This window comes from Rhineura floridana, chromosome 1 (assembly GCF_030035675.1).
Source record: "Rhineura floridana isolate rRhiFlo1 chromosome 1, rRhiFlo1.hap2, whole genome shotgun sequence".
NCBI classification, from domain to species: Eukaryota; Metazoa; Chordata; class Lepidosauria; order Squamata; family Rhineuridae; genus Rhineura; species Rhineura floridana.
In genome coordinates, this window is record NC_084480.1 from 303,202,823 (window position 1) to 303,228,060 (window position 25,238).

At 43.8% G+C, this 25,238-nt stretch overlaps 1 protein-coding gene across 15 annotated transcripts in view; it reads right to left on the bottom strand.

Moving 5' to 3' along the window:
- Nucleotides 1–25,238, bottom strand: part of MTSS1 (MTSS I-BAR domain containing 1) — a 175,913-nt gene that overhangs the window by 5,145 nt on the left and 145,530 nt on the right. For 5 of the 15 annotated variants that reach the window (XM_061606286.1, XM_061606278.1, XM_061606252.1 and 2 more), the window contains 8 exons: nt 23,000–23,157; nt 18,597–18,704; nt 17,004–17,101; nt 14,115–14,325; nt 8,481–8,600; nt 6,817–7,014; nt 1,564–1,728; nt 578–740 (listed from right to left, as the gene is read on the bottom strand). In XM_061606286.1, coding sequence (XP_061462270.1) covers nt 578–740; nt 1,564–1,728; nt 6,817–7,014; nt 8,481–8,600; nt 14,115–14,325; nt 17,004–17,101; nt 18,597–18,704; nt 23,000–23,157 — 1,221 coding nt within the window. The remainder of the gene's footprint in view (nt 1–577; nt 741–1,563; nt 1,729–6,816; nt 7,015–8,480; nt 8,601–14,114; nt 14,326–17,003; nt 17,102–18,596; nt 18,705–22,999; nt 23,158–25,238) is intronic. The other 10 variants (XM_061606347.1, XM_061606337.1, XM_061606321.1 and 7 more) reach the window with 3 other exon arrangements.

The window sequence follows — 25,238 nt, forward strand, 5'->3', positions numbered from 1 at the left end:
CACCAGCATACTGCCCCAAATCTCCTGATGACTGCTCCCAAGGGCTTCATATACATGTTAAACAGCATGGGGTACAAGATGGTACCCTGCGGCACCCCACAGCAGAACTGCCAGGGGGCTGAAAGACAGTTATTCTCTGACAGCGACCTTGGAAATAGGATCGGAACCACTGTAAAACAGTGCCTCCAATATCCATCTCACCAAGTTGGCCCAGAAAGATACCATGATCAATGGTATCAAAAGCCACTGAGAGATTAAGTAAGAATAACAGGGTCGCACACCCCCTGTCCTTCTCCCAATAAAGGTCATACATCAGGGTGACCAAGGCCAATTCAGTCCCATAACCAGGCCTAAACCCAGACTGGGATGGGTCAAGATAATCTCATCCAAGAGTACTTGCAATTGCTGTGCCACAACCCTCTCAATCACCTTCCCTAAAAAGGAGGCATCTCAGCTTACTCTTCCCTTTGATGCATGGAAAGCAGGCGAACCTTTGCAAAATACAGAAAGCCTGTAACATGCAAGAAGGCAATTCCTAAGAAGCGTGACAGTAAAGATGGGCCCACCCATTCCTTACCTTGAGAGGGGATGGTATCCTCTGAACAGCAAGGTGTGGTTGTTTGGGTGCTGTAGCCACTGGAACACTGCAAAGAATCCCGGCTGCTTCTCTGGGTGTCTAGTGGTAGCCCTCGGGTTAGAGCAAGAGCCAGCTCTTCACACGCCTCCATCTCCTCTCCTTGCTAAAAGCACAACAGAAGAATCTTACAGAATAGGATAGCTGGGGCAATCCCACAGGGCCTATGACAGCAACGGCCCTTCCTACTATCTGACTTTATAACCTTCCACACCGACGCAAAACAGATTATTACAGAATCTGTATTACCTTATTAGACCAACAAAAATGCGACAAAATAAGTGTGCAAGATCTTGTGCAAAATAAATGTGCAAATGTGTAAGAACTCTTCATTAGATTGAGGACAGAGAGGAGAGGGGAAAAAACTGGCCGATGTTAAAGCCATGGAGTCTGCAATCCTGGCTCCACCTGGATGCCCAGTAATTTCTGTTCCTGTACTAGATTTGAAGGTAATTTTGTGTTTTTTTTAAGAATCTTTCGTTGTGCCCCTTTGAAAGCCTCTCAGGATAAAAGTATTCAAAATAAATAATTGTAAGCACCCTGAAATCTAATAGGATAAAGGGCAATATACAAAATGTAACAACGCACACACACAATCAGTCAATGTGCTATGGGCAAGAAAAACCCTTTAAGCCTCTTTGATCCCATCCACCTACTGTTCTCTCTTAAGGTGGTAGGGAGGACTTGTACTACGTGCTCTTTCTGCGTAACTAAATTTGTTGTCAGGCAACACCTTTCAGTTAGCAGCACAACTAGTAGGGCAGAAAGACTGTGGATTGCATGAAAAAGCCTTCCTTTGAGGAGTTCTGGGAGAAAAGTTCTTCCGGCAGCAAAGGTCTGTGCAACTCCCAGCTGGGACCACTGAAAGATACAGTCTGGTACTGGATGAACAGGTCAACAGGCGAGATAACTGAGAACAGGAGTCTCACCCTCGGGGTGGCCGACACAGTCATGCTTCGGGGCCTTTGAGCTTCCTCCATGGGCAGAGGTGGTCCACTCTGTGTTCCCCCAGCGGGATCTGCTTCTCGTTTTTCTTTGCGGCGTTGCAAAGTATTTACCAAGGGCTGGTCATAAGGACCTGGCTTAGCCCAATCCTAGAGAAAAAAGTTCATTTAGTCGAAGTTTATACAAACTGTATATTATCTGTAAATATACATGCTGGGTTTTCTTCTTCTTAAACAAAAGCTACAGTCTTAAGTTGTTGTTTTTCTGAGCTCCCTTATAGCTTTTCCCACAAATCAAAGCGCAATAAATACTTTTGCAAGTCTCTTATTCTAAGGTCATGTTGGCTTCACTGCAGGAACAGCAGCACAGGAGACTGGGCCAGTCACTGATGTAATGATCTCAACTTCCTAAATGATGGTTCAGGAAGCCAAGAATCAAGCCCACACGTCCCTCCCTTTGCCTGCCCATCTCCCTCTGTGCACCGGCTTCAGCACTTCTGGCTTGATTAAATCAGTGTTTGCTGCTATTTCCAGAATAGGGAACTCTGGTTTAATGTCACGGTTGGATCCTGGTTTAAGATCCAGATTAATAATTAGGCATTACATCACACTTTCCCATTTCAGAGGCAATGGGGAACTCTGGTTTAAACAAACCAGGACTGAAGTACTCAAGTTAGTGCTCAAAGAGGAGAAGAAATGCAGGAGCACATGTGAACCTAACGCTCATTCCTGGCTTTTTAAACCGATGTTTAAAAACCCAAGAACATTGTGCCTGAACAGGTCTAAATGTTCTAAGTTTGCAGTGCTGAATGGTCCTATGCCAACATCACTCCTGAATATTCTTGACCCCATTTCTAGTGCAGACTAGTTAAGTACAGCTGGAATTCTGCAAGTAGAGAGATGTTCCTGGTTCTTCTGTGTAATGCTCTCCTCACTGATGTGTGCCTAACCAGATCATTGTTTTCTTTTAAGGAACGGGTGAAGATGCACCTCTTCAGGGAGGCTTTTGGATGAGGGGAACAGTGACTGTAACAATTTACGAACAGTTTAACACTGGTGCTTTTATTCTGAGATGTACTGAAGTAACTGTTTACATTTTTGTGCTGTATGGTTGTGGTGTTGTTTTTATGTTATAAACTGCCCTGCGGCCTTTTGATGAAAGGGTGTTCACCGCCCAGAGAGCTATTGCTAGTCGGGCGGTATAAAAGTTAAATAAATAAATAAATAAATAAGGTGGTATATTCATTAATAACTAAGTAAAGGAGACGAACAGGAACAGCCCACATATATGGCTTGTCCCATTTTTAGATTTACACTCCTGGCTGCTACTCAAAGTACCACCATCACCACCACCCTTCTCAGGCAGAGAGAAACTGGTTTGGAATTCTTGCCCTGACTTTCCGTCCCATCTGTGCTTCTGTTTACGTTAATGCTGCAATGCTGGGTAATACAGCTTCTCTCCCGAGTTGCAAGGGAGAAAGGTACCAAAAAATGACATCTTAGGGCTTTAATCGTGATCACGGCTTGTTTGACTAGGCTTGCACCAGTTTTCAGTTTTCCGTCGCTGAACCACTGCAAGAGTGTCATCATACCCTCCTTCAGAAAATCAAATGAGACCCAAAAATCTCTTATTACTACATCTCTTCCTCCAAAGCTCAAAGTGTTTATCCCAACCAGCAACAGGGAAGCTTAGACCTTCTTAGATTCAGAGTTGGAACAACAACATCAGGCCTATTCAGACTGCTTTTTAGACGGAGACAGTGATGCACACCAAAGGTATATTGGACAAGAGGTAGGGAACCTTGGCCCTCCAAATGTTGTTGGAGTATAACTCCCATGGGCCCCAACCAATGTTCAGCGATGATGGGAGTCCAACAAAATCTGGAGGGCCACTGGTTCCCCATCCCTGCACTGGACTGTCAGATTTGTTCTTGCACTGAAACAGCCTAAGCCCTATGTGAGGGGGCAAATAACCTGTGCTGTTGGACTTCAACTCCCATTAATCCCAGCCAGCTTGGTGAATGGGACTTGGAGTCCAGCAACGTCTGGTGGGCCACAGATTCCCCATTCCTTCCTAAGTTTTTAGAGTCCAATCTGTAAATTGCTACTACCAAGCCCTTTGCACTTGGGTCATGGACAAGCAGGGGTTCAAGATCCACTGAGCCCTGCCATATGCCTGCCTTGGGGAAGGCTGTAGCTCAGAGGTAGCACATCTGCCTTGAATTCAGAAGGTCCCAGGATCAATCTCCGGCATCTCCAGGTACGACTGGGAATGTCCCCTGCCTGAAACCCTGGAAAGCCATTACCTGTCAATGTAGACAATATTGTGCAAGGTGGGTGGTCTGACTCAGTAGAAGGCAGCTTCCTGTGTTCCTGTGGGCTCTGACTTTCCTATTTATTTATTTATTATTAAAATTATATCCTGCCCTTTCTCCCAAAGGGAGTACAGTGGAGCAAACGACAAGTGGTAAAACACTGATTTTTTAAAAATTTCTTAAAAACAAAGCATCTTTAAAATGCACACACCTTTATTCTTTCTTGGTGTGGCTGACTGAAAAGAAGTCCCATCTGTAACTGGTTGGTAAACCAAACTGAGTGGGCTTCCTTCTCTTGCTAAAGCAGAGAAAGAGCCGGCTCTAAGGAGGAAGAGTGTGGAGGGATGCCTCCTGGTCTAAGCCCTGGCTCACATTTTTCTTTCAAAGCCTGCTTTCTAGTGGCCAGAAATGAAAAGGACCCAAAGAATGAATTACTGACAAGTAGGGAGGGTCAGCTGCAATTCCCATAAACCACGGAAAACCATGCACACCCTGGCTTGTTTCAAGGAAGGTGCTGTCTATTGGAGAGATGGGGGGGCCCTCCAGGTTTCACAAGCCAGCGTGACCACCAATACAAGCAGACAATGGGAACTGCAGTCCAGGGACATCTGGAGGTCCAAAGCTTCCCCATGAGCGGAACATTTGGGCTTCCTGTCCCCCTCCCCAATATGTAACTTCAAAACCCACCATGAGTAGCAGCTGTAATGATTATGCCACAAAGAGGTCATCCAGAAAGGCCTTGAAAAAAGTTCAGCCAAATCATTACAGGCGAGGTCAAGCTATGTTGTGTGGATGGGCTTCCTTCAGCCTCACCTCCTCCTTACGGAGGAATCTAGTCCCAAGACATCTGAGAGAAACTCCCCTATCCTCAACACCCCCCTTGCCCCTAATCTGCAATAAGCAGGCTGTTATAATACAGGTGTACCTTACGAAGCAGTTGTAAGGCTTCCTTGGATCATGTGCAGGGGAACTTTGAACACCTGAAATGGGCCAAGCATATCAATGCTTGGTGAGAAAGGTGAGAGAAAGCTATGGTCCTCCAAATGTTGCTAAACCACAACTCCCATCATCCCAGGCCATTGGCCATGCTTGCTGGGGCTGATGGGAGTTGCGATTCAGCAGCATCCGGAGGGCCTGCACGAAAGGGAAGACCGGCTACTGGGTATTGGTCTTGAAACTAGATCTTGTTTGGAGGTGAAGCATCGATATACTAAGCAGAGCACAAGGGAGGGGAAAAATACCGGCAAGCTACTGCTCTTAGTCTTTACATCAATGAAAGCCTGGACATCTATTAGCAGGGTTGAATCTCCTCAAAAACACACATTGAAGCCCCTCAGACTCCACCCACCAAATGGCCTTCATGATAAAAACATCACAGAGCATCTATCCACAAAAAGTAAGACAATCTGTGTGGGGTGCTTCATATGAAAGTTTTTAAACATCACTTTAGTTGTCAGTGTGAATGTTCATTTAATTTCAAAAGGTGGAATAAAGACAAAAGTACTTTAAACTGAAACGTAGGGTAAACTCAGCCCAGCGTGTGTTAGGTTGTTAAGAGAAGCACCCCAGGGCAGTTACTCATGCTATGTTTTGAACCCAGATATAGAGAAACCCAAGTATAAAAACACATCACTTCTGAAGGGTGCATCTTGATGGAAATCGCCACTTTCCCCTCTAAAACAAGCAGAAACAGGCTTGGCTGTTTCTTAGTCACTTCTGCGTATTTCAGAGAGGCAAGTATACAGATGTGCATATTTTACAACCAAGATGGCATGCAAGTGTTTTGGACTCTGGTATCTGTACCAAAATCTCAATGTATTCTCAGGTCAGACAGAGAAGGATATGGAAGCATCCATGGTAGAAAGTGCCTCTGCGGTCACCGCAGGTGTATTTCTTCTTCTTTGCCGCCTCCTCTCAACAAACATGCACCTTTTAAAGCACTTTTTAAAAACCTGGTAAACATACTCCCTTGATACCAACTGTACACTGGCAAATGCAATTTAAAGGGTCAATACGTTTGGTACAAGCAGGAAGACTTTATGGATGTGATCCCCTGGAGTGTGCATGTGTGGTTTAGGGGAAAAAATGACACCAGAAGCAATTGCCCAGCAAGGTTTTCCAGGGATGAAGTTGTGTGACGAGTCAACAGGGATTGCAAGGCCCTGCTCAAGGAATCTCCCCTGCAAAGGTTGGGCAACTTCAGGGTTAAATTTAACACACACACACACACTCCACTAGATCCCATCAAAGAGTTATCCAGCAAGTACCAACAGCCAAACTAGAATCGTCTGAAAACCTCAGGGTTGCATCCAACTAAGTTCTACTTGGACCTACTGAAATTAATGGACCTAAGTTAGTCATGGAGAGCCAGTGTGGTGTAGTGGTTAAGGTGTTGGACTACGACCTGGGAGACCAGGGTTCGAATCCCCACACAGCCATGAAGCTCACTGGGTGACCTTGGGCCAGTCACTGCCTCTCAGCCTCAGAGGAAGGCAATGGTAAACCCCCTCTGAATACCGCTTACCATGAAAACCCTATTCACAGGGTCGCCATAAGTCGGAATCGACTTGAAGGCAGTCCATTTCCATTTCAAGTTAGTCACGTACATTCATTTCAGTGGGTCTATTCTAAAACCTAGTGGGAAACAACCCATAAGGTGCTGCACAGGTCTGAAAGCTGTCAACATGTTTATTCAGATAACACCAAGTTCTTTCGTTTGAAGTTTTTGATTTATGGGAGAAGGAGGGGGAGGATCCGTTGTCAGCTGAAGAATTCAGAATAGTATTATGTTGCGGGAGGGGGGAGGAGAGAGAGAGAAATCAACCAAGAATTAAATGAGATTTCGGAAGCAACGACTTGTAATACAGTTTGGGGGTGGGAATGGAAAGGAGAGTGGGTGACAGGAACAAAAAGAAACACAAACCTTCCAACTAGGGATCTTAGATGATGGTAACATGCCTGGCCCAATGGTGTAATAATGAACGCAGTCTGGAAGGAGGGTAGAGGAAGAAGCCCGGGTCCATGCGTGGGAGACAGACGGGAAATGAGGGGAAGGGCCTGCACCAACTGAGGCTAAGGATGGGCCACTTGACAAACTACAGTGATAATACCCATTAGACAACTGGAAACAAACAAAATAAAAAAGAGAAAAATTAATATAAATAGGACAAAATATGGGGGGGGGGAATACAAGGTGAATCAGGCATGCATTGCTGGAGAGAAGGGGAGGGGGAAACGCCCCACAAAGATTTGATAACTTTTGCAATTGATGACCCATACAGTGCTTGTTCATGCTTTGTTAACATTACTCAGAGAGGCAACGATGTTTGCAAAACAAAACGTCATTTTCAGGGGCTGAACAGCTTTACACACAGCTGTGCCAGAGAGGCAATCTTTTCTGGGGAAATATCCCCAAATATTGGTCTGTGTTCTGCACGCCAGATAAACACAGCCCTCTACAGAGCTTTGATGCTCTTGTTTACTCAGGGACAACGGGAAGTTTCATTCAGATTCTGAAAGCAAGGGGATGCAACCTTTCCAAAGCGGTTAATATGCCTCCTGGGTTAGTATTTTCACAGTGCATTCAAGTGAGAAGCAGCAGCAGCTCAGCCTCAGAAAATGACATGTTCCAGGAAAAACAACAAGAGAGGATGGAGGGAATCAGCGGCACTTCCAGAGGAGAATGGACCCAACTTAAAACCACTCTCTGACTGAGATCAGAATTTACCCAAAGTTTTACTCTAGAAGGTTTGGGAGATTTATGCATGCCAGAGGACCTCTGATTTTTAAAACAGAAATTTGGGGATGTGCACAAGGAAGCTTAAGACAAGATTATGATCAGACCTCTGCAAGATTCTGGTCTCACACTTATTAGAAAAACTCCCAAGGGCCAATTCCAATTATTATTGTATTCATCTAGGCAGATCTGTAGTAGGCAAATTGTTATTAAGGCAGCGATCACGTCACAGAAGTCATTGCAAGATGCCTGGCAAATGGTCTTGGCAATGCCCCAAACTGTATTATAATCACGATTAAGGCCCCATCTGCACTATACATTTAAAGCACTATGATATCACTTTAAACAGCCATTCCCAGAGTGGTTTAACAAACATCCCTCTTCCCAGGGACCTTTGGGAACTGTAAGCTCTGTGAGGGGAATAGGAGTCGTTTAAGAACTGCCAGCACCCTTCACAAACTGTAGTTCCCAGGATTCTTTGGGGGGGGGGCAGGAGCCATGGCATAACACTGCTTTAAATGTATAGCGCCAATGTGGCTTTAGTCTTCACATACCCACTTCAAGAACATAGTAGGCTGCATTTAGGGCATTAAAAAAGAAGAAGTTACCGCACCCAAATAAGTGGCAACTATGCATAAACAGAAATTGTGTAAACAAACACTACGTGCCACACTGGCAGCATAAGGCAGGTTTTGCCCCAGCATTCATTCATTTTTTCAGATCCTTAAGGGAGCACAGAAGGGTTTCCATTCTCAACCTCCTTTTGTGCTCATGAACACTATTTTGGCCTGAATGTCCCAGGATCAAAGAACGTGTCTTAGAGACGAAGTCTTTTTTTGTTTTGTGTTCACCTTCTCTGTGGAGGCCCAAGCCCCCATGGTGGAGCCTGAGCTGACTGAGGTGGGGGAGCTGCACTCGCTCACTGACTGGCAGGTTTCAGAGGCTTCCGAGGAGGCTGAGCTGGACGAATTCTGCCAGGTTAAACCACACCACAGCAAGGAAGAAGTAAAGAAAAGACAAGCCAACGAAAAGAACAAAAAAAACCCAACAAAGCACAGAAAGGACAAATACATTCATGGAAAAAGGAGGAGAAAAGCAGAATGTTAGGAGTTACGAACAAAAATCCGATAATTAAACACAGCTGAAAGTCTTCAATGCTGATCAGTAATCAGTAACAGCGCAGGAGGGACGAAAGCCACAGGGCCCTCAATAGCACAGCCTTGCTTCTTCAAAGGGAAGCAAATGTCTATGCCATCTCAAGCCCACCCTGCTGGAATTTGAGTTTCAGTGGAAGGGCTGCCATATTGTGCCTTCAGAACTGCCTCAAAGTAGATCCACAGAGTGCTCATTCAAGTTACAGCTGCAATGCCACAGCGCAAAGCTGGTCTGGGTGGGCCTTCCTTTTGGAGGCTGGTAGGCAGAAAAATGTATGCAGGGATACGTAAGGAAAAGCCTAAAGCTGGAACCTGAAACTCCAGACAGTTTTGTCAAGAAAGAATCTGAAGCAGAAGACCAGCTGATGCTCAGAGATTTTTCCTGAAAAAAATTAATCTCTCTTTTGCGGTCTGACACAAACTCTTTCCACATGTATTCCTTCAGAGGAATTAGTCCCAAAACTATTCCAGGGTTGACAGAGGTCCTTGAAGGAGCCTGCTGATGGGCAGCGAGTCTCCCAGTCCACCTCCATGGATCCTACCCTTAGCTGCCCTCCCAAATCAGTGCTGAAACCATCCTGAGAGTTGGAGGAATCTCAACACTGCAACAATAACCAATTTAAAACTCTTATTATAGGGCCATGTGGAGGTGAGCACTCTAGATGACCTAAATCCAACCTTTTGCTGCTAAAGATAGGATTCTTTGCTCTCCACATCTACCCTGCACTTTCTCAGATTTAAGAAAGGGGTGGGGAACTTACGTGCCTCCGGATGTTGAAGGACTACAGTTCCCATCATTCCTGACCCTGGCCATGCTGGCTGAGCTTGATGGGAACTGGAGCCCAACAACAGCTGGAGGGCCACAGGTTCCCCCTACCCTGCTGCAGAGTGAGCCAAGTCAATGCAGTTACAGTGGGCTATGAGCGTACAGAAGAGGAGCAAAGCAGCATGCGCCCCCATAGAAAGTGTAGGCAAGTGAGGCAATGCTTCAGCTAAGTAATCCAGACAACATTGTTGTATGCATATTAAGCATATTTAAATGCACAATTTGCACAATTAATTCCAAGCAGAGAATTTGAGGTTTCTTGGCTCAGAATTTAGACTCAGGTTTTGTATGTGTGCAAATATCTGAGACGGTAAAGGATGGAGTCACTCCATCTCCCCGTACAGTGCTGAAACGCCTCACTATTTCCATGAAGAGGGAATCCTCAGTGCCTGCTCTGGGTTAAATGAAATTACTTTGGCACACAAAAGCTCGATTTCTCAAAAGAATGTACCTAGATCTGGTTCACCCTAGTTTGTCAAATGTACATGTGGAAAGGTACAGGAATGAACCTCAACCCCCCAAACATCAAAAGTCTTATATGCATTGGGCATAGGAAGAGCACCCCCTGCTCATGCAATTCATATTCAACAACAAAAAAAGAGGGGTGGGCAGTTTGCAAAAGCAAGCCCCACTTTTGATTATGTCTATATGGAAAGTACTTGTGTTTGGTTGTAAGTCGCCCAGAGTGGCAGATTAACCTCTGCCAGATAGGCGCCTAACGAATCTCATAAATAAATAAATTGTGCAGATGTTTGCACTTTAGGACTGTAATTCATACTACAAGTTGTACACGTGGGAGAACTCCAGGCTCAAACTCGCACCCCACTGCCTGCACACCTTTTGCACATCAAGGTATGGGCCTTAGAATGACTTTTCTATGAAGGTATATGAACAGGCAGGACTGCTTATGCCTCTCTCTGCAATAAAACCTCTCGCTGTCTTGCTAGTTTACAGTTCCAAACTCTCAATGACATGGGATAATTTTGATATGCACTAGCCCAAGGACCCTCCTTTCACTCCATCTCCTACAATTCCACAGCATGAAAAGATGCGTCAACTGTTTGTGGCACTCTTTCGTCCCTCAGCGACAGAGAACGAAATTCACACAAATCGGGGTGTTAAAAATACATTTAAAAGCACTGGCAACAAAAGGAGAATGTTGCTTCCATCCACAGGATTACTGTGAGAAACAGCATTCTGCTTTCAAATGTGATGTATGGCAGCATGAGGTTATTTTATCTCACTTGGAGTATAAATTCAAAGACGAAAGTCCATCAATTGGTTACACACACAAGACACATTAAACAGCTTTCTGGCAAGTTTGTTAACAAATTGCTTGGTGCTGCTTGTGAGTAGCAAGACATACAAGAAAAATCAAAATATCCAGGACAGAAAAACTATCCTTCATTTATTGTGCTGAAATTACGTTAAGGATCTCTCTCTTTTTTTTTTTTAACAGATCAGCAGTGGAGTTCTTCTGTTCATTAGAAGACTACCCATTTTCCAGCTGGGCAACAGTTTTTTATATTCATTTGCAGAAATCCACAAGGAGCCAGGTCACAAGAAGAGGTCCAAACTGTGACCAGCTCATACCTTTCAGACTTCAAGAATTTAGAAATTTGGACTGCTAACAATTGGGGAACACCCAGACACAACTGTGTGCTGGATCTCTTCATACAAGCTGGTGGAACCCCCCTTTGCAAAAAAAAGTACATTGCACAATAGGACAACTGATGGTCAGTGTAATTTCACTCATTATGCAGAGTCATTTCCAGGTATGCTGCTGAGAACAGACCTAAGAGACAGCTGTGGCCAATCACTGATTAATGTACCTGTATGATACAGATGTTTGCAAACATATTTGCTTTGCATAAGCACTAATTCTTTTTAGAATTTTTTTGTTTAAAGTGTACATTAAAAGCATTAACTTGTGAAGCACTCTTCAAACTGGACCTGTGAATTCTGTAACTAAAGAATTCCAAGTCAGAATAAATTAAAGCATTTACCTAGGTGTGTGTGATGTAATGGTACCTGGATTGTTTTGGCTCAATATGCATGTGGGGGAAATTGCATGTCTGAATTCAACATGCTGATTAAAAAAAATCCTACCAATATCTGCAAAGGCAGCTGCTCAGGGAGATGGCTTCCAGTCTAACCTTCTCTCCTCCCTGTAAGCTTTGTACAGAGATATTTTAAGACAAGTATTGGGGGGAGGGTTCAGATTCAAACATGCAATTTTTGCCATGTGTCTACTGGAACAGCACATTCTTCTTCCTGAAAACATGAACTCGGCTCTCAGAAACGAAGAAATATATATTTTGTAAATATGGAATGATATCCAATGTAAACAATTTTACTAATATTTCAACTTAAGGTGCTATACACCTCTTCCGTTGAATCTGAAATTTCTCAGCTGGATAAGGAACATTGCTGGGGCAAGATTCTGGGTATGGATAGGATAATGCCTCTTTGCTTGGATGGAGGGAAGATAGAGAAGGGTGCACGAGAGTGTGGGTAAAAATAGTTTGGGATGAGGTGGTATAAAATAGGGTAATATGACTGAGTCACCAGAAGACAGCCGGCAGATGCTCTGCCTTGATAATCTGTTGGCCCAAACATCTACTGCAGGAGCTCACATGGGGAATTTTTTTGGGGGGGGAAGGAAGGTTCTAAACTTAAGTCAGAGCATGACAGAATCTGTGGGATCCTGATTAAACATTCAGTTCACCATTGCATGACTGAATGTGGAATCACTTGTTTACAGTTCACTTTTGTTATCGTCAGCTACAAGTCAAATTAATCCTGCCTCGCGTCCATTTGGAAAGGACCATGCTGGCTGGGGATGAAAGGACTTGCAGTCCAAAATATCTGGATGGCACCAGATTGGGGAGACAGACTTGGAGAGGTGAGGAGTCTTGGCAGCTCTCGGGAACACATTCCCCAATTGTTTGCATACACTTTTCCCTTGCCTTCCTCTTCAAAATGTCACAGAAAAGACATGATCGATTTGCTGTGAAAGGTAGAGTGGGAAAGGGGAAGAATCTTTCCTGTAACATGGTAAAGAGCCACAGGGCCAAGAGGTAGCTGTTGGGGTCGCCTCTTGGTGACCATAACCGAACCTCTAAGTCATGCTTAGATACAATTCACTACAGGTAAGTAACAATCAGAAAGTAGTGGCAGTTTATCCAATAGAGCAGGGGTGGGGAACATTAGGCCCTGGGGGCCAAATGTGGCCCTTCAGGCTCCTGTCTCACACTTTCGACTCTCTCCAGGCCATAACTCTTAGGAGCCACACCCCTCACTGGCCCGGGTTTGCACATCCCCCTTGAGAGCTTCTGCCTGGCTGGAATGTGCTCATGAACCAAGATAATGCCTCTTGCTTGTCTGGATGGATGGAGGATTGAGAGGGGCGCATGAGAGTGTGTGTAAGAACTAGCCCAGTGGTTCCCGAACTTCGCCCACCCCATTGGCCACTTGCTGATGGCCTTGGCAGACCACTTAATGATGATTCCGGCGTTGTAGCAATTGTAATGTGCTGTGCCAGACGCTGTATGATTTTTAATTGTGTTTTTATTGCTTCTCCTATTTCTTCTATTGTATTTTATTGTACAGTAATACCTCAGATGCATTCCTGGAAAGAATAGATAGGTTCCTACGCCTGCTCATAGATGGTGGGGGCAGCTTCAACAGGGGCTTTAAAGGGTGCCTACCTGGCACTTACCCACTCTCCCTCCTTCCCACCCTCCCCTCCTCTGAATGGTGTTGCATCCTTTCCTTCCCAGCCCTGGGAGAAAGCAAGAGATCTCTTCTAATGCAAAGCAAACTCACAGGCATGTCAGTTTCAGCCTAGCAAAGGCACAGGCTTATCAGTTTATTGAGAGCCAAGCAAAGGCACAGGGTGGCCAGTTTCACCTTAAAGCAAAGGCACAGGCTTGAAAGTTCATCCATAGCAAAGCAAAGCTGCTCAGTTTCACCTTTTAAAAAGCCTTTCTTAAAAGGAGCTTTTTTAACTGAGGTATTACTGTATTACAATTTGCACTCCATAGAAGTTACACTGTAACGTAATAAAAATACAGTAGAAGCAGCAATAAAAATACAATTAAAAATCAGTGTGAATATTTCTTGTGGACATGCCACAGACCACCTGAATGAAGCTCGCTGACCACCGGTTGTCCGTGGACAACAGTCTGGGAACCTCTGAACTAGCCTACTGTACAAAAGGTAATATTTACATCAATTGCTCCACCCACTTTTGCCTGTGGCCCCACCCACCACTGGCATGTGGCCCCCGGGAAGGCAATGAGGCCCTTGGGCTGAAAAAAGATTCCCCACCCCTGCTGTAGAGTAACACAGCACGTAGACAACCAAATAACCTGAAGCAGAAGCCATTAAAAACATAATTAGTGCACAAGCCCTCGGAGACGCCAAAGCTAGATTTCATTTCTACCAAATTTAGGGGCGAAACTGAAGATGCACCATGCTGATGCAACCTTCCCTGGACATACCTGGTTAAGGGCCTCTGGAGGCATCGGAGATGGCGACTTGGACTGAAAAGCATCCTGGGACATGAACCCGGAGTCATGCGAGGACACGCTAGAAAGCCTCATCGGTGCTTGCTGAGGCAGATTGGAGCTGCGATAGCGATAGTGTGAACTGGGTGAGTGAGAGTGTGAGCCGCTTGACCGGGAGTCACTACTGTTTACACTGTTCAGACTGCTGTGAGATACAAAAGGAACAGAGATGGGGGGGAGGGGGAAAGAAACGAAAAGGGGGGAGAAGAGACCAGCACAGGACAAATTAACATTCCGTGGTTCTCCAGCAAGGCATGCAGCACAAAGGATAAAAATGGCATAATGGGCAGAAGTAAAAAACTGGCAGAGTTGTAAAGAACTGCAGTATCCTTAGGAACCAGATGGAAAATGGCAGTATCCACAATACAACTCTGCACTACTTGGAAAAACAGAAACATATGCCTGGGCTGCCTGTGACAAATACAAAGCTTCACCTCGAGACCAGGCCGGCCTGTGTGAGGGAGCTGGCTTTTTTTCATAAGAAGAGCCTGGATGCTGGATCAGGCCAAAGGGGGCTCCATCTAGTCCAGCATCCTGTTCTCACAGCGGCCAACCAGATGCCCTAAATGGAAGTCAGCAATCAGGACCTGGGTGCAAAGAGCACTCCTGCGGTTGCCAGCAACTGGAAGCTACCAACATGCAACAGAGTGACTGACAACTTGGGAGGCGGCTGGGATAGTTTGGGTTGAATCCAGTTCAGTTATTGCACCAGTGGAACACCTGCTCATGCAAGAGAAATCCTTCTCTTCCCCTGGTGCCCCTTGCACCACCCCAATCTGCTCTGGAGAGTTGGGGGCAACCTCAGAGCAGATCTGAGGGGTTGTAAGTGGTGCACAGGAGGAGAAGGAGGAAGAGGGAATGTTCCATTGGTGAACAGAAGTTGCACTGGAAGTGCAATGACTCTGTTGGGATGAAACCCTTTTTGGTTGTTGTACGGTTAGGGACTTTTATGGACATATATTTGCAATGCAGCAATAGATACCTATTAGTGCTGGCTCAATTATGTTTCAGTGCCTGAGGTGAGAAATTCCAGCAGCACCCCCACCAAAAGCTAACGAGGGAGGGGAACATTCTCCTGGGAAGATCTCCTGCGCAAGTTCCACTGAAGTAGATGAAAGTGGCAGTGAAACTGCTACTGCACACAGGTGCAGGGTGTTGGTGCTTCAACAAGGTTGCACAGGATAGCTTCCCGGCAGACTGTGCCCCCATGGATTGGATTTCTCTTGTCTCTCCCTCTGATGATGCAAATAGTGCCCTAAATCTGCCCCCCAAGGTTGTCACTTTGCTTCAACTCGTGGTAGAAGCTTATCACCCAAAAAGACACCCTCCCCTGGGCTTAAAGTTTGTAGCAGTTTTAAAATGCCCACTAAAGGCAGAGGCAGGGAAGATGCTGTTGGCAATCGGAGAGGGTTGGGTACTTTATATTTTAAGCTCCTGATACTTACATAATACTACCAAACTGGAGGAACTAAGGACACAACTACACAAGAGAACAGGAGATCTGTGATGGGGTCCCTTTTAAATGGATTTAAATGGAGGATTTCTTTTAAATGGTAAATACAGCTAGCAATCTGAAATATGGGGAGTGACAACTGTGGCTCCATTTATCTTTAACACACAATATGGATCACATGGATCTCCTACTAATTGGGCTATAAGACTGCTGCTAGGATTGTATGGCCAGCCATTTTCCTTTTAAGGATATTGCATTTTTAAAAAGCCTGTGCTTACCGAGTCAATATAAATATCTATAGATCTGTCTATAGATACTATACATGTGCATGCACAGACAAGCTAGTTACGGAGAGAAATGCAATGACAACCTCATCTACCATGCTGTAGGGTGCTTCAGCTATCCAATCCAAGTGATTTGGAAGGCAAAGTTTATAATAATAATAATAATAATAATAATAATAATAATAATAATAATAATAATAATGCAAGAGCATCAAAGGCTAGAAAGAAATGCAAGAACACACAGCAGAACATCTTCCTTTTGTTGGATAAAAAGGAGAGAATTATACACCTGGCAGGGAGCAGGGAGGTGGAGAGATGCATGCTGCCAAACTGTTTTAGCAGAGAGAAAACAGTTTTCGTGGAGGAAGTAGAGGGGGAACTTAAGTGTTCTCACACATGCACAATAGTAATTTTTTAAAACTGAGTTATGACAGTACTGAACAGTTAAGAGCTATTGCATATTTCACAGTAAACAATTTTATTCAAGCAGGCTGAAAGAGAAACTTATGCATCTAGACTGTTTAAAGCCCTGAGAAATTAAACAACCCTATAAATGTTACACAGCATGCAGGTTCATGAAACAGTGGCAAGAAATAGCAGAATTGGTATTGGTAAATGGAATCAGTTGCCTGTTTTTCTTAGTTTTTTCAAGCCTCTTTGTATGGTTGTCATAATAACGCTCAGCAATTCTACCACTCACATTCTCCATCACTCAACTCAACCTTTCACTCACCAACATATTAAGAAGGAAAAGAGCACAATCAGAAGCAAATTATCATTTATCACTATTATTTTACAAAAAGCAGTTGTCCCCTTAGGCTCCAGAATCCTAAATACCATTACACTGATGCAAGCCTGGCTAAGAGCTCAGTCTCATGAATGGTTGGGGGGAAACCCTGGGGAAGCACTGATAAAACTAAGCAGGTGTGGGCTTGATCAGTGCCTGGATGATCACTGGGAGGTCCTCACAAGCTGCTCTGAACTTTCTAGAGGAAGAATCATATATATAAATAAAGCTTACAGAAGTGCATTTTGAATAAAATACTGGGTTCTCACAGAAACAGACTGTGTGGCTTTCCTGCTTACCTGCACACACTGGATTTTCTGGACATGGTGGTACTGGGCGAAGATGGAGGAGTCTGATAAGACCAGCCATAATCAGAGCCTTTCAAATCTAGAATGACCTGGAGAAGCAGGAGACAGCCATGCAAGATTATTTGTATCAGCGTGTCATGGGCTGTCCTCAATATCTATCATAATTTACCCCAAAAAGGCCTCATTAAGTAGAATGCTTAACATAGCAAGAGCTTATGAGCCCCCTCTGTCCCTAGAAAATGTGTATTCAGTATTTCTAGGCAGTCTGCCAACTCAAATGACAACAAGAAGATAAGGACAGCTGGGAATGAAGCTTGAAGCTGCTATGTAAGCCGAGTAAATTTTTGGTGCTCACTAAAGGAGACAGTCTGAATGTATCCTCTCACAGCTACCTACGGGATGGCACCTACCTGATAACAAAGGGCTATAAATATGCGAAGGACACAATGGCATTCACCAGGTCTTTCTGAATGGTCGAAGACATGCTGCCCCTGCTGCTAAAGTCTCAGGGCTGGCACACATATTAGGTAAGACAATATTAATTTCTTTTCTGAGCTTTTAAGATACTGGATTAGGGAATTAGAGTTACAAACTGAATGACAGCGCTTATACATTGCAATGTAATCTGAATAATTCCAATGTTGGTTAAGGCTAATTGTGAGCATTAATTGTTAAGAGTGTTTAAGAAATAAATATTGTAACGGTAATCTGCCGTGGAACTCCCATTCCTTTTTCCTGATATTTCCCAAGCCTCAAGATTCATTGGGAGGGATTTCCTACCATTACCCTGCCTATTCAGACTATTGCTGGCAGCAACCATGCACACCTAGGTATGCATAATGGCAGATAAATAAGGAATCTGAATAGCCACCGGGCAAAGAGGAGAGCGTGAGAACCCTCATTCCTGTGCATTCATAGAAAAAAGGCAGCTTCAAGGGACTGGTCAATGGTGGCCTGAAACTAGCTGCTGTTGGCTCAACCAATTCAACAGTGAATCTGTTAAGCATATCTAACCTACTAGCATCTCATTTCTAACATTACAAACGAAGGATATTGTCATGACAGTTACCAGCATCCTTCAGTCTCTCTCTCTCTCAACACCCACCTGTTGGAGAGCCCTCCAGAACAGCAAGCCTTTCCCAAAATGCAACTGGTTGTTTTCTGCCAATAGTATTCCAATGCTACTTGCCAAAAATCTGATGAAGCACCACCTATAGCGCACTTCCTTGACCCTGTACCCTGCAGGTGTTGGTAGAATACAACTCATATCAGTCCCAGCCAACATGTCCAATGGTCAGGGATGATCGGAGTTGTAGTCCAGGAACACCTGGAGGGTACCAGGATGGGGAAGTCTGATGCAGATGAAGGCCAAGGGCACAGCCTACTGGTAAGTCCTTCTACATAAGTGCCCCAGTCAGACGACTGTACTCTTCTGCAGCTGCCATTCATTTCAATAGGGTTTGCACAGGGAAATCTTTTCAATGGATTGTGTTCTAAGCTTTTACAGGTATGTGAAGTTCCATCACTTTGGGGTTTAGTAGTCACACTAAATAGGATAGATTACCTTTCCTCAGTCAAACTAACCTGTTCACTTGATGGTGGCAGCTTGTGAGGGTCCATGGTGAGGCTTTTCAGATCTTCTGATATGGTCTGTAGATGCGTTATTTCTCCCAGCATCGATATTTCTTCTTCCTGGAATGTTTTTGTATTTATTATTTTTAACCCAGAAAATTAGCATTGCCCACATCGGGTTCTACCGTGAATGCAACATTGCCCAACTTCAACATACTAGCTGTGTAGCTTACTAAGAAAAGGCACATACACCAGTCTGTTCTTTAAACAGGCACAATTTGGAAAGGTTAGCAAAAGGAATTAAACGCTTGTGACTGGAACTACAGAAAAGGCGAGGCTGACAAGGTAGATGTCAATACTCCTTCAATTGTAAACCTTTAAAAAAGACTTTTTAGTTGAACAGTTGTTGCCATATTGCTTTCAAAGGACAGGAGATACAATGAAATAAAAGGATATAGTTTATGGTCCCCAAAAGGATGTATTTTATTGTCTCACCTTAAAGTGCTACAGGAGCATACCTTGAAATGTGAAAGCTGACATACTATTTGGCCCAATGCAATCAAGGTATCTCCTGTCTATAAATTAGCTGTGGGGCTGGGGAAGGAGAGATATCACATAACTATTACAGCAAAACACTTTAGTTTGCTGTGAACTGTCCTGGAAATGTTGAGCTCAAGGGCAATACAGAGCTGTCTTAATTTCCTTTTATTTTTGCCATATTGCCAAGAGGTGTAATGTGGCCTGCTAAAGAATGTAATGTTATATTTATAGTATTGAAAAGGTTTTTGTGTTTGCTGTGACATTTGTTATTGTTCTATTACTGCTGTTGTATTATTTTATTATGAAATTGTTTTTGTAACTGTTGTTTGCTTTTGTTGTAAGCCATTTTGAGCACGATTTTTTTTGTAAGTCGCTTTGAGTTCCATTTTGGAAAAAAAGCAACTAATAATAATAATAATAATAATAATAATAATAAAAGTTTTGTTGCCTTTTTTTAATCCTGCAATTTTTCTACAGCACCCCGATTATTTAGGCCTCAAAGCCCCTCACTTTTTGGTGCTGCCACTGGACATAAATCTGGCATTGGGACCAAGGGCTATGGAGGGAATTGGTCAACCCTGAGGTAAGCAAACCAAACCAAAAGAACTGCAAAAACATTCTCCGACAGTCAATACAAGAACAGGCCTTTTCAGTGGTGGCTCCCTGTGTATGGAATGTTCTCCCCAAGGAAGCACGTCTGGGCACCATCACTGTCTGTTTTTAGATGCCAGACTAAAACATTTTTGTTCACCAGGCTTTTGGGTGTTAATCTGAAGGGTATTGAGATATGTTTCTTGAAATTGTAGTGGGGTGAGGAGGATTCATCCTTTTTTTGTGAATATTCATGGATGAGCTTTTTTTAAAGGTATTTTGTTTTACTATTATTTTTACATGTGTTTTAATGTTTTTCATCTTATTAATTTGTAAGTTGGTTTGGGACAGTTTTTGTGTGAAAAGTGATGAATAATATATAAATAAATAGTTATGCTCTTGCTTTAAATGTTTGAGAAAAGGAGGCTGCACATCTTCCAAGAACATTCAGCCATTTGCTCTGTAGAATATGCCATGCCAAGATACCCAGTGAGTGATCTAATGGCTTTGCTGGTTGCTTTAATCCAGGGATAGCCAATGTGGTACCCTCCAGGTGTTTTGGACTACAGTTCCCATCAGCCTCAGCCAGCATTGCCAACATTAAAGGATGATAGGTGTTGGAGTCCACCGCATCTGGAAGACACCATATTGGTTACCGCTGCTTTAATCAATTCAAAGATTTACAGAGCTGTGCATGCTTACTTGGATGTTATTGGTTATTTATACAATTATACTCTTTTCCTCCAAGGAAGGGGAGCAGCTCAAAGAGCCTTACAAATATAAAAGCAACAATGATCCAACCATCATAACACAGATTAGCAGACTAAAAGCAACAGCAATAAGCAAAGGTCAGTACCGGCAATTAATGTATTAAGCAGTAACAGAATCAAAAGATGGTTTTAAAAAGAAAAAGGTTTTGATTGCCAGCAGAACACAAATAAAGAGGAAGAACCTAACTTCACCTCTTAGGGTTCTGTAAATGGGTTGCCACCATAGAAAAAGTCCTGGCACGTGTTGCCATCAACCTCATCTCAGAAGGCAACAGCACATGGTAAGGAGGGCACAACAGCTGATCTTAAAGGATAAGTAGATTCATATAAGAAGTCCTTCAAGTGGCTTGGGCCCAAGCTCTTTAGGGCAGAGTGGGAAACCGAATATGGCCAGTGGACCAGATCCTCATCTCCCCCTACCCCCCTGCAGGTCATGTCTGACACCCACCTATCAATCACCTGATGTTGCAATGCACCCAAGGTGAGCCATTTTTGCATAGCTGTGTACAGAAGCCCCATTGATCAGCTGATTGGCAAGGCCTGAAAAAACCCATTAGCCCAGTCACGTCTTCACCTGCTCCACTGTTGATGTTATATTGACGTCAGAAGTAGGGCAGGTGTGTATGGCTTGGCAAAAATGTTCTCACGGGCCTAATGAGGACTGGAGGGCAGAGTTTCCCCACTGCTGGTTTAAGGCTCTATAGTGGAGTTTACTACCTGATAAGTGTGTTTAGGATTGCAGCCTAAAGCTCCAGTATTAATGTAAGGTACACTCTTACATTAGTAAACTTAGTTTTCCTCACAAAGATAACACTTTTAAAAAATTAAGTATGTATTTAGACTGTGTCCAGGCTGAGTACGCCCAGATTTTAATATCTGTCTCCATGGCATGATTTTATTAGGCACTTTCTTGTTAAGGATTGAAAAAAGTCTTTGTCAGTGTCTCTAAAAACAAACAAAATACTATCACTGCCTGACACCTGATTTGGACTGGTTTTTGTAATATCACAACCACAAATACCTTGGTATTGACCCTTGCCTGTTAGAGGTTGTAGGGACTCAGGAAGGTCTAAGTGTCAGCTAACATTGAAAGCACCTAAAAAAAACACCTGTATGGCGGTGCTTAAGGCAAAAGCTGCAATGCATATTAAAAAAAAACCCTCATCGGATCGTTAGGGTTGATCACAAGGCAAAACCTTTTCCCAATTACATGCAGCCATGTGTGACCATTTATCATAAGGCCATCAATAGCCACTAATCTTGATGGTTATGTTCTACCTTCACTATCAGGAGGCAGTATGCCTCCGTATATCCTAAGTGGGGTGCTTTGGGGTCCTGCCTGTGGGCTTTCCATAGGCATCTGGTTGGCTACTGCAAGAGGAGGATATTGGACTAGATGGGCCTCTGGCATAATCCAACAGGACTTTTATGTTCTTATGAACTGGCATGGAAAGCATCATGTCTGAAATGGTGTTTAAACATTCCATCCTCCAGACTCTTGATTTTGGCCATCCCACTGATGGCAGTTCTTTGATTTCTTCTCTCTACATGAACACCTCCCCTACCCCCAACCCCAGTGCACATGCCATGTCGACAAGAAATGCCTTGCGCAGCTGGCCTTGCCCATGAAGATGAATGAAAGCAGTTTGGGAACTTAAGGAATCATGGAATTCTCTTCCCATTTTTATTCTCTCGGGCATTTTAATGGTTTATGCTTCAAAACAATATCAGAAGGATGCTATATTTTAACACACTGGAATTGGAAGTTTACATTTTGCTGTTTTTATTGCTATTTTTTAAATTTGTGTACTGTGCCAATCATGTTGTTTGATTACTACTTTTAATTGGTTTGGCATATATTTTATTGCTGTGTTTTAAATTACATTGTAAACTATCCTGGAGTAAATATTATTAAGAGCAATATATAAATACCTTAAATATAAATAAATAGACATTGCACGTGCCAGTGTGGGGAAGGGGGCTGTGGAAGAAAGGAAAGGGTTTTGCACAAGTCCACCTACTGAGTTTAAGTCTTAAATGAGCCTTGAACCACGACTTTGCATCTCATGCTTTTACAGTGCTGTGCCATCCCCATACACACCCACTCAGTAGACCTTACGTGTATTACGTTCCACTGAGTTCAGTGGAATCTTTGCAAGTAAGCAGCTGCACGTCTGCAAGCCTTTGGCTGCAATTCTAACCCAACTTACATGGGAATAAGTCCCATTGAATTCAATAGGACTTATTTCTGAGTAGACATGGTTAGGATTGTGCTGTTTGCCACTGTGTTACACCAGCTGTCAGAAGAGGGGGAAAGTCTTGATTTTGCCCCTGGACTGAAGCTTCCCACTCTTACTATATGAAGCCATCTTTGAATAAATCCAGTGCTTCACGTTCATACCATCATGATCATGGAGGACCAGGACTGAAATACAACACACCAGGAATGCATGGCACTCTTTGGAGAGTCAAAACATGGAAATGGATGATGTAAGGGCTTGGAACAAAACTCACAATCACAGGCCGCAGCATAGAAATGAATGAGCAGAATCTCCCACGTTCCTCAATTAGGGCTTTTCTAACAGCCTGTTTCTCTGTTTCTTCAAGAAGTAGGTATTTATCGTTCACATCCTGTAATGCGCTGTCTAGCTGAGGCTGGATGTCTCCTCTACCTATTGAGAAAAGCAAAAGCTGTTTTAGGCCCAAGCTATTCCCAAGAAAACCCATAAACATCTGTCCCGCATTTTCCACATGTGTAGCAAGCTCTGAGTGCATGGCAAACTTGTTCATATGGCTAGAAGTCACATGCAGTTGACCCTTTTCCAATCAATCCCATTTCAGACAAGCCTGCCACCCTCCCCCATCATCATTTGAGTGAATTTGCATTGACTAAACTGAATTTTCAGTTTTAATCAAAGAGTTTAATACAACTCCTTTGTAAGGAAGTGTAAAATATAAATCTCATAAGCAAAACATGTCTATTGTGAAATGTAAGAAACAAGTTCTAAGAAGAGGCCACAAAGATGAGGAGGAGGAAGAGAAGAGGTTCAAGTTTTCAAGCAGCAATTAAAGATTGATTTTTATCAAATATGTAAGGCAAGATGGGAACAATTCAAGATGGGGCTGGTGGTTTTCCAACTTTTTGCAGGGAAAACATAGGAATCTTTAGCAGCTTATTTGGGGTTTCTTTAACGAGAAGTCAGCAATGGTGGACCAACATCTCAGAGGACATGCATGGAGAATGTAGATAGAGAGAGATTTCTCTCCCTCTTATATAATATTAGAACTTGAGGTCATCCAATAAAACTCAGTGGTGGGAGATTCAGGAAAGAATAAAGGAAGTACTTTTCCATGCAGTGCATTGTTCATTTATGGAATTTGCTGCCACAAGACATAGAGATGGCCACCAACTTGGGTGGCTTTAAAAGAGAATTAGCCTTGCCCAGCCTCCATGAATTTGTGACTCAATTGCCACTAATCATGAAAGCTGTGTACTACCTCCAGGACCAGAGGCAGCCTGCCTCTGAATACCAGTTGCTGGATTACATGAGCAGAAAAGTACTGTGCTGATGTCCTGCTTGTGAGCCTCCCACAGGCATCTGGCTGGGCACTGTGGGAAACAGGATGCTGAACTAGATGGGCCTTTGGTCTAATCCAGCAAGGGTCTTCTTCTGATGATGGCTTGTTGTCTTCCAATTACCAGTCTTCCCCCACAATGTGCAGCCATAGGGGGATGTGTATGTACTACTGGTGCACTATTAGTTTATGTGGGGCAGAGATGGGGGATCATTTTTAGGTAGACGGGCCCAGATCTTTATCTCCCTCCCCACCCCTGCGGCTAACTTTGACAGATAGGCAGGAGCCACCCACCTGTCAATCATCTGACATCATGATGTCAAAGTTTACCTGTAAAGGTGGGGTCTGCTTTGCCAGCGGGTTCCCTGCGGAACACATGATAGCAAAGCAGCACCCAGAAGGACTGAACCCTCCACTCACCAGCTGATGAGCAGAGAGTTCAATCCTGCTGGCTGCAGTGTTCTGCTCTGCCAGCATGCTTCCTGCAGAGAATTCACTGGCAAAACAACACCCAACAGCATCGATCCCACCCCACCAGCTGATCAGATGACATCACCTGGTTTGACATCAGCTGATGGACAGGTGGGCATGGTTTGGAGAAATAGCTGTATGGGTGAATCTTTGCCTGTGGGCTGCACATTTCTCACCCCTGAAGAAGGGCAATGATGGGGGCCCTAAAGCCTGGCCTACCCATTACATGAACATAGGAAGTTGCCTTCTATCAGGTTAGTGTATTTGTCCATCTAACACAGTATAGCTTATTCTGATAGGCAGCAGCTCAAGCAGAGGTCTTTTCTATCACCTGCTACCTCATCCTTTTAACTGGAGATGCCAAGGATTGAACTCAGGACCTTCTGCATGCATATGACCATGCAAAGCTATATATGATCTAGAACATGCTCTGCAGAAGTTTAGGGACAGATGCACAGGGGTTCCATAAAGGGTAGAAAGATTGATTTGGAGAACAGATAAAGGTTGTGCAACACAAACTCTCTGTAGTGAAGTCCAAGGACTCACCAGCCCACTAAGAACCTGGATGCATCCCACCAGAGTTTAGTGAAGGCTGTTAGCTCCAGAAGGCAAAAGAGGTTACCTCATCCCCAATTTAAAATCAATCGAGCTTCATAAGCAAAAGTTAAATGAATAGGAGTTGGTATAGATACAAACTTTTCACAAA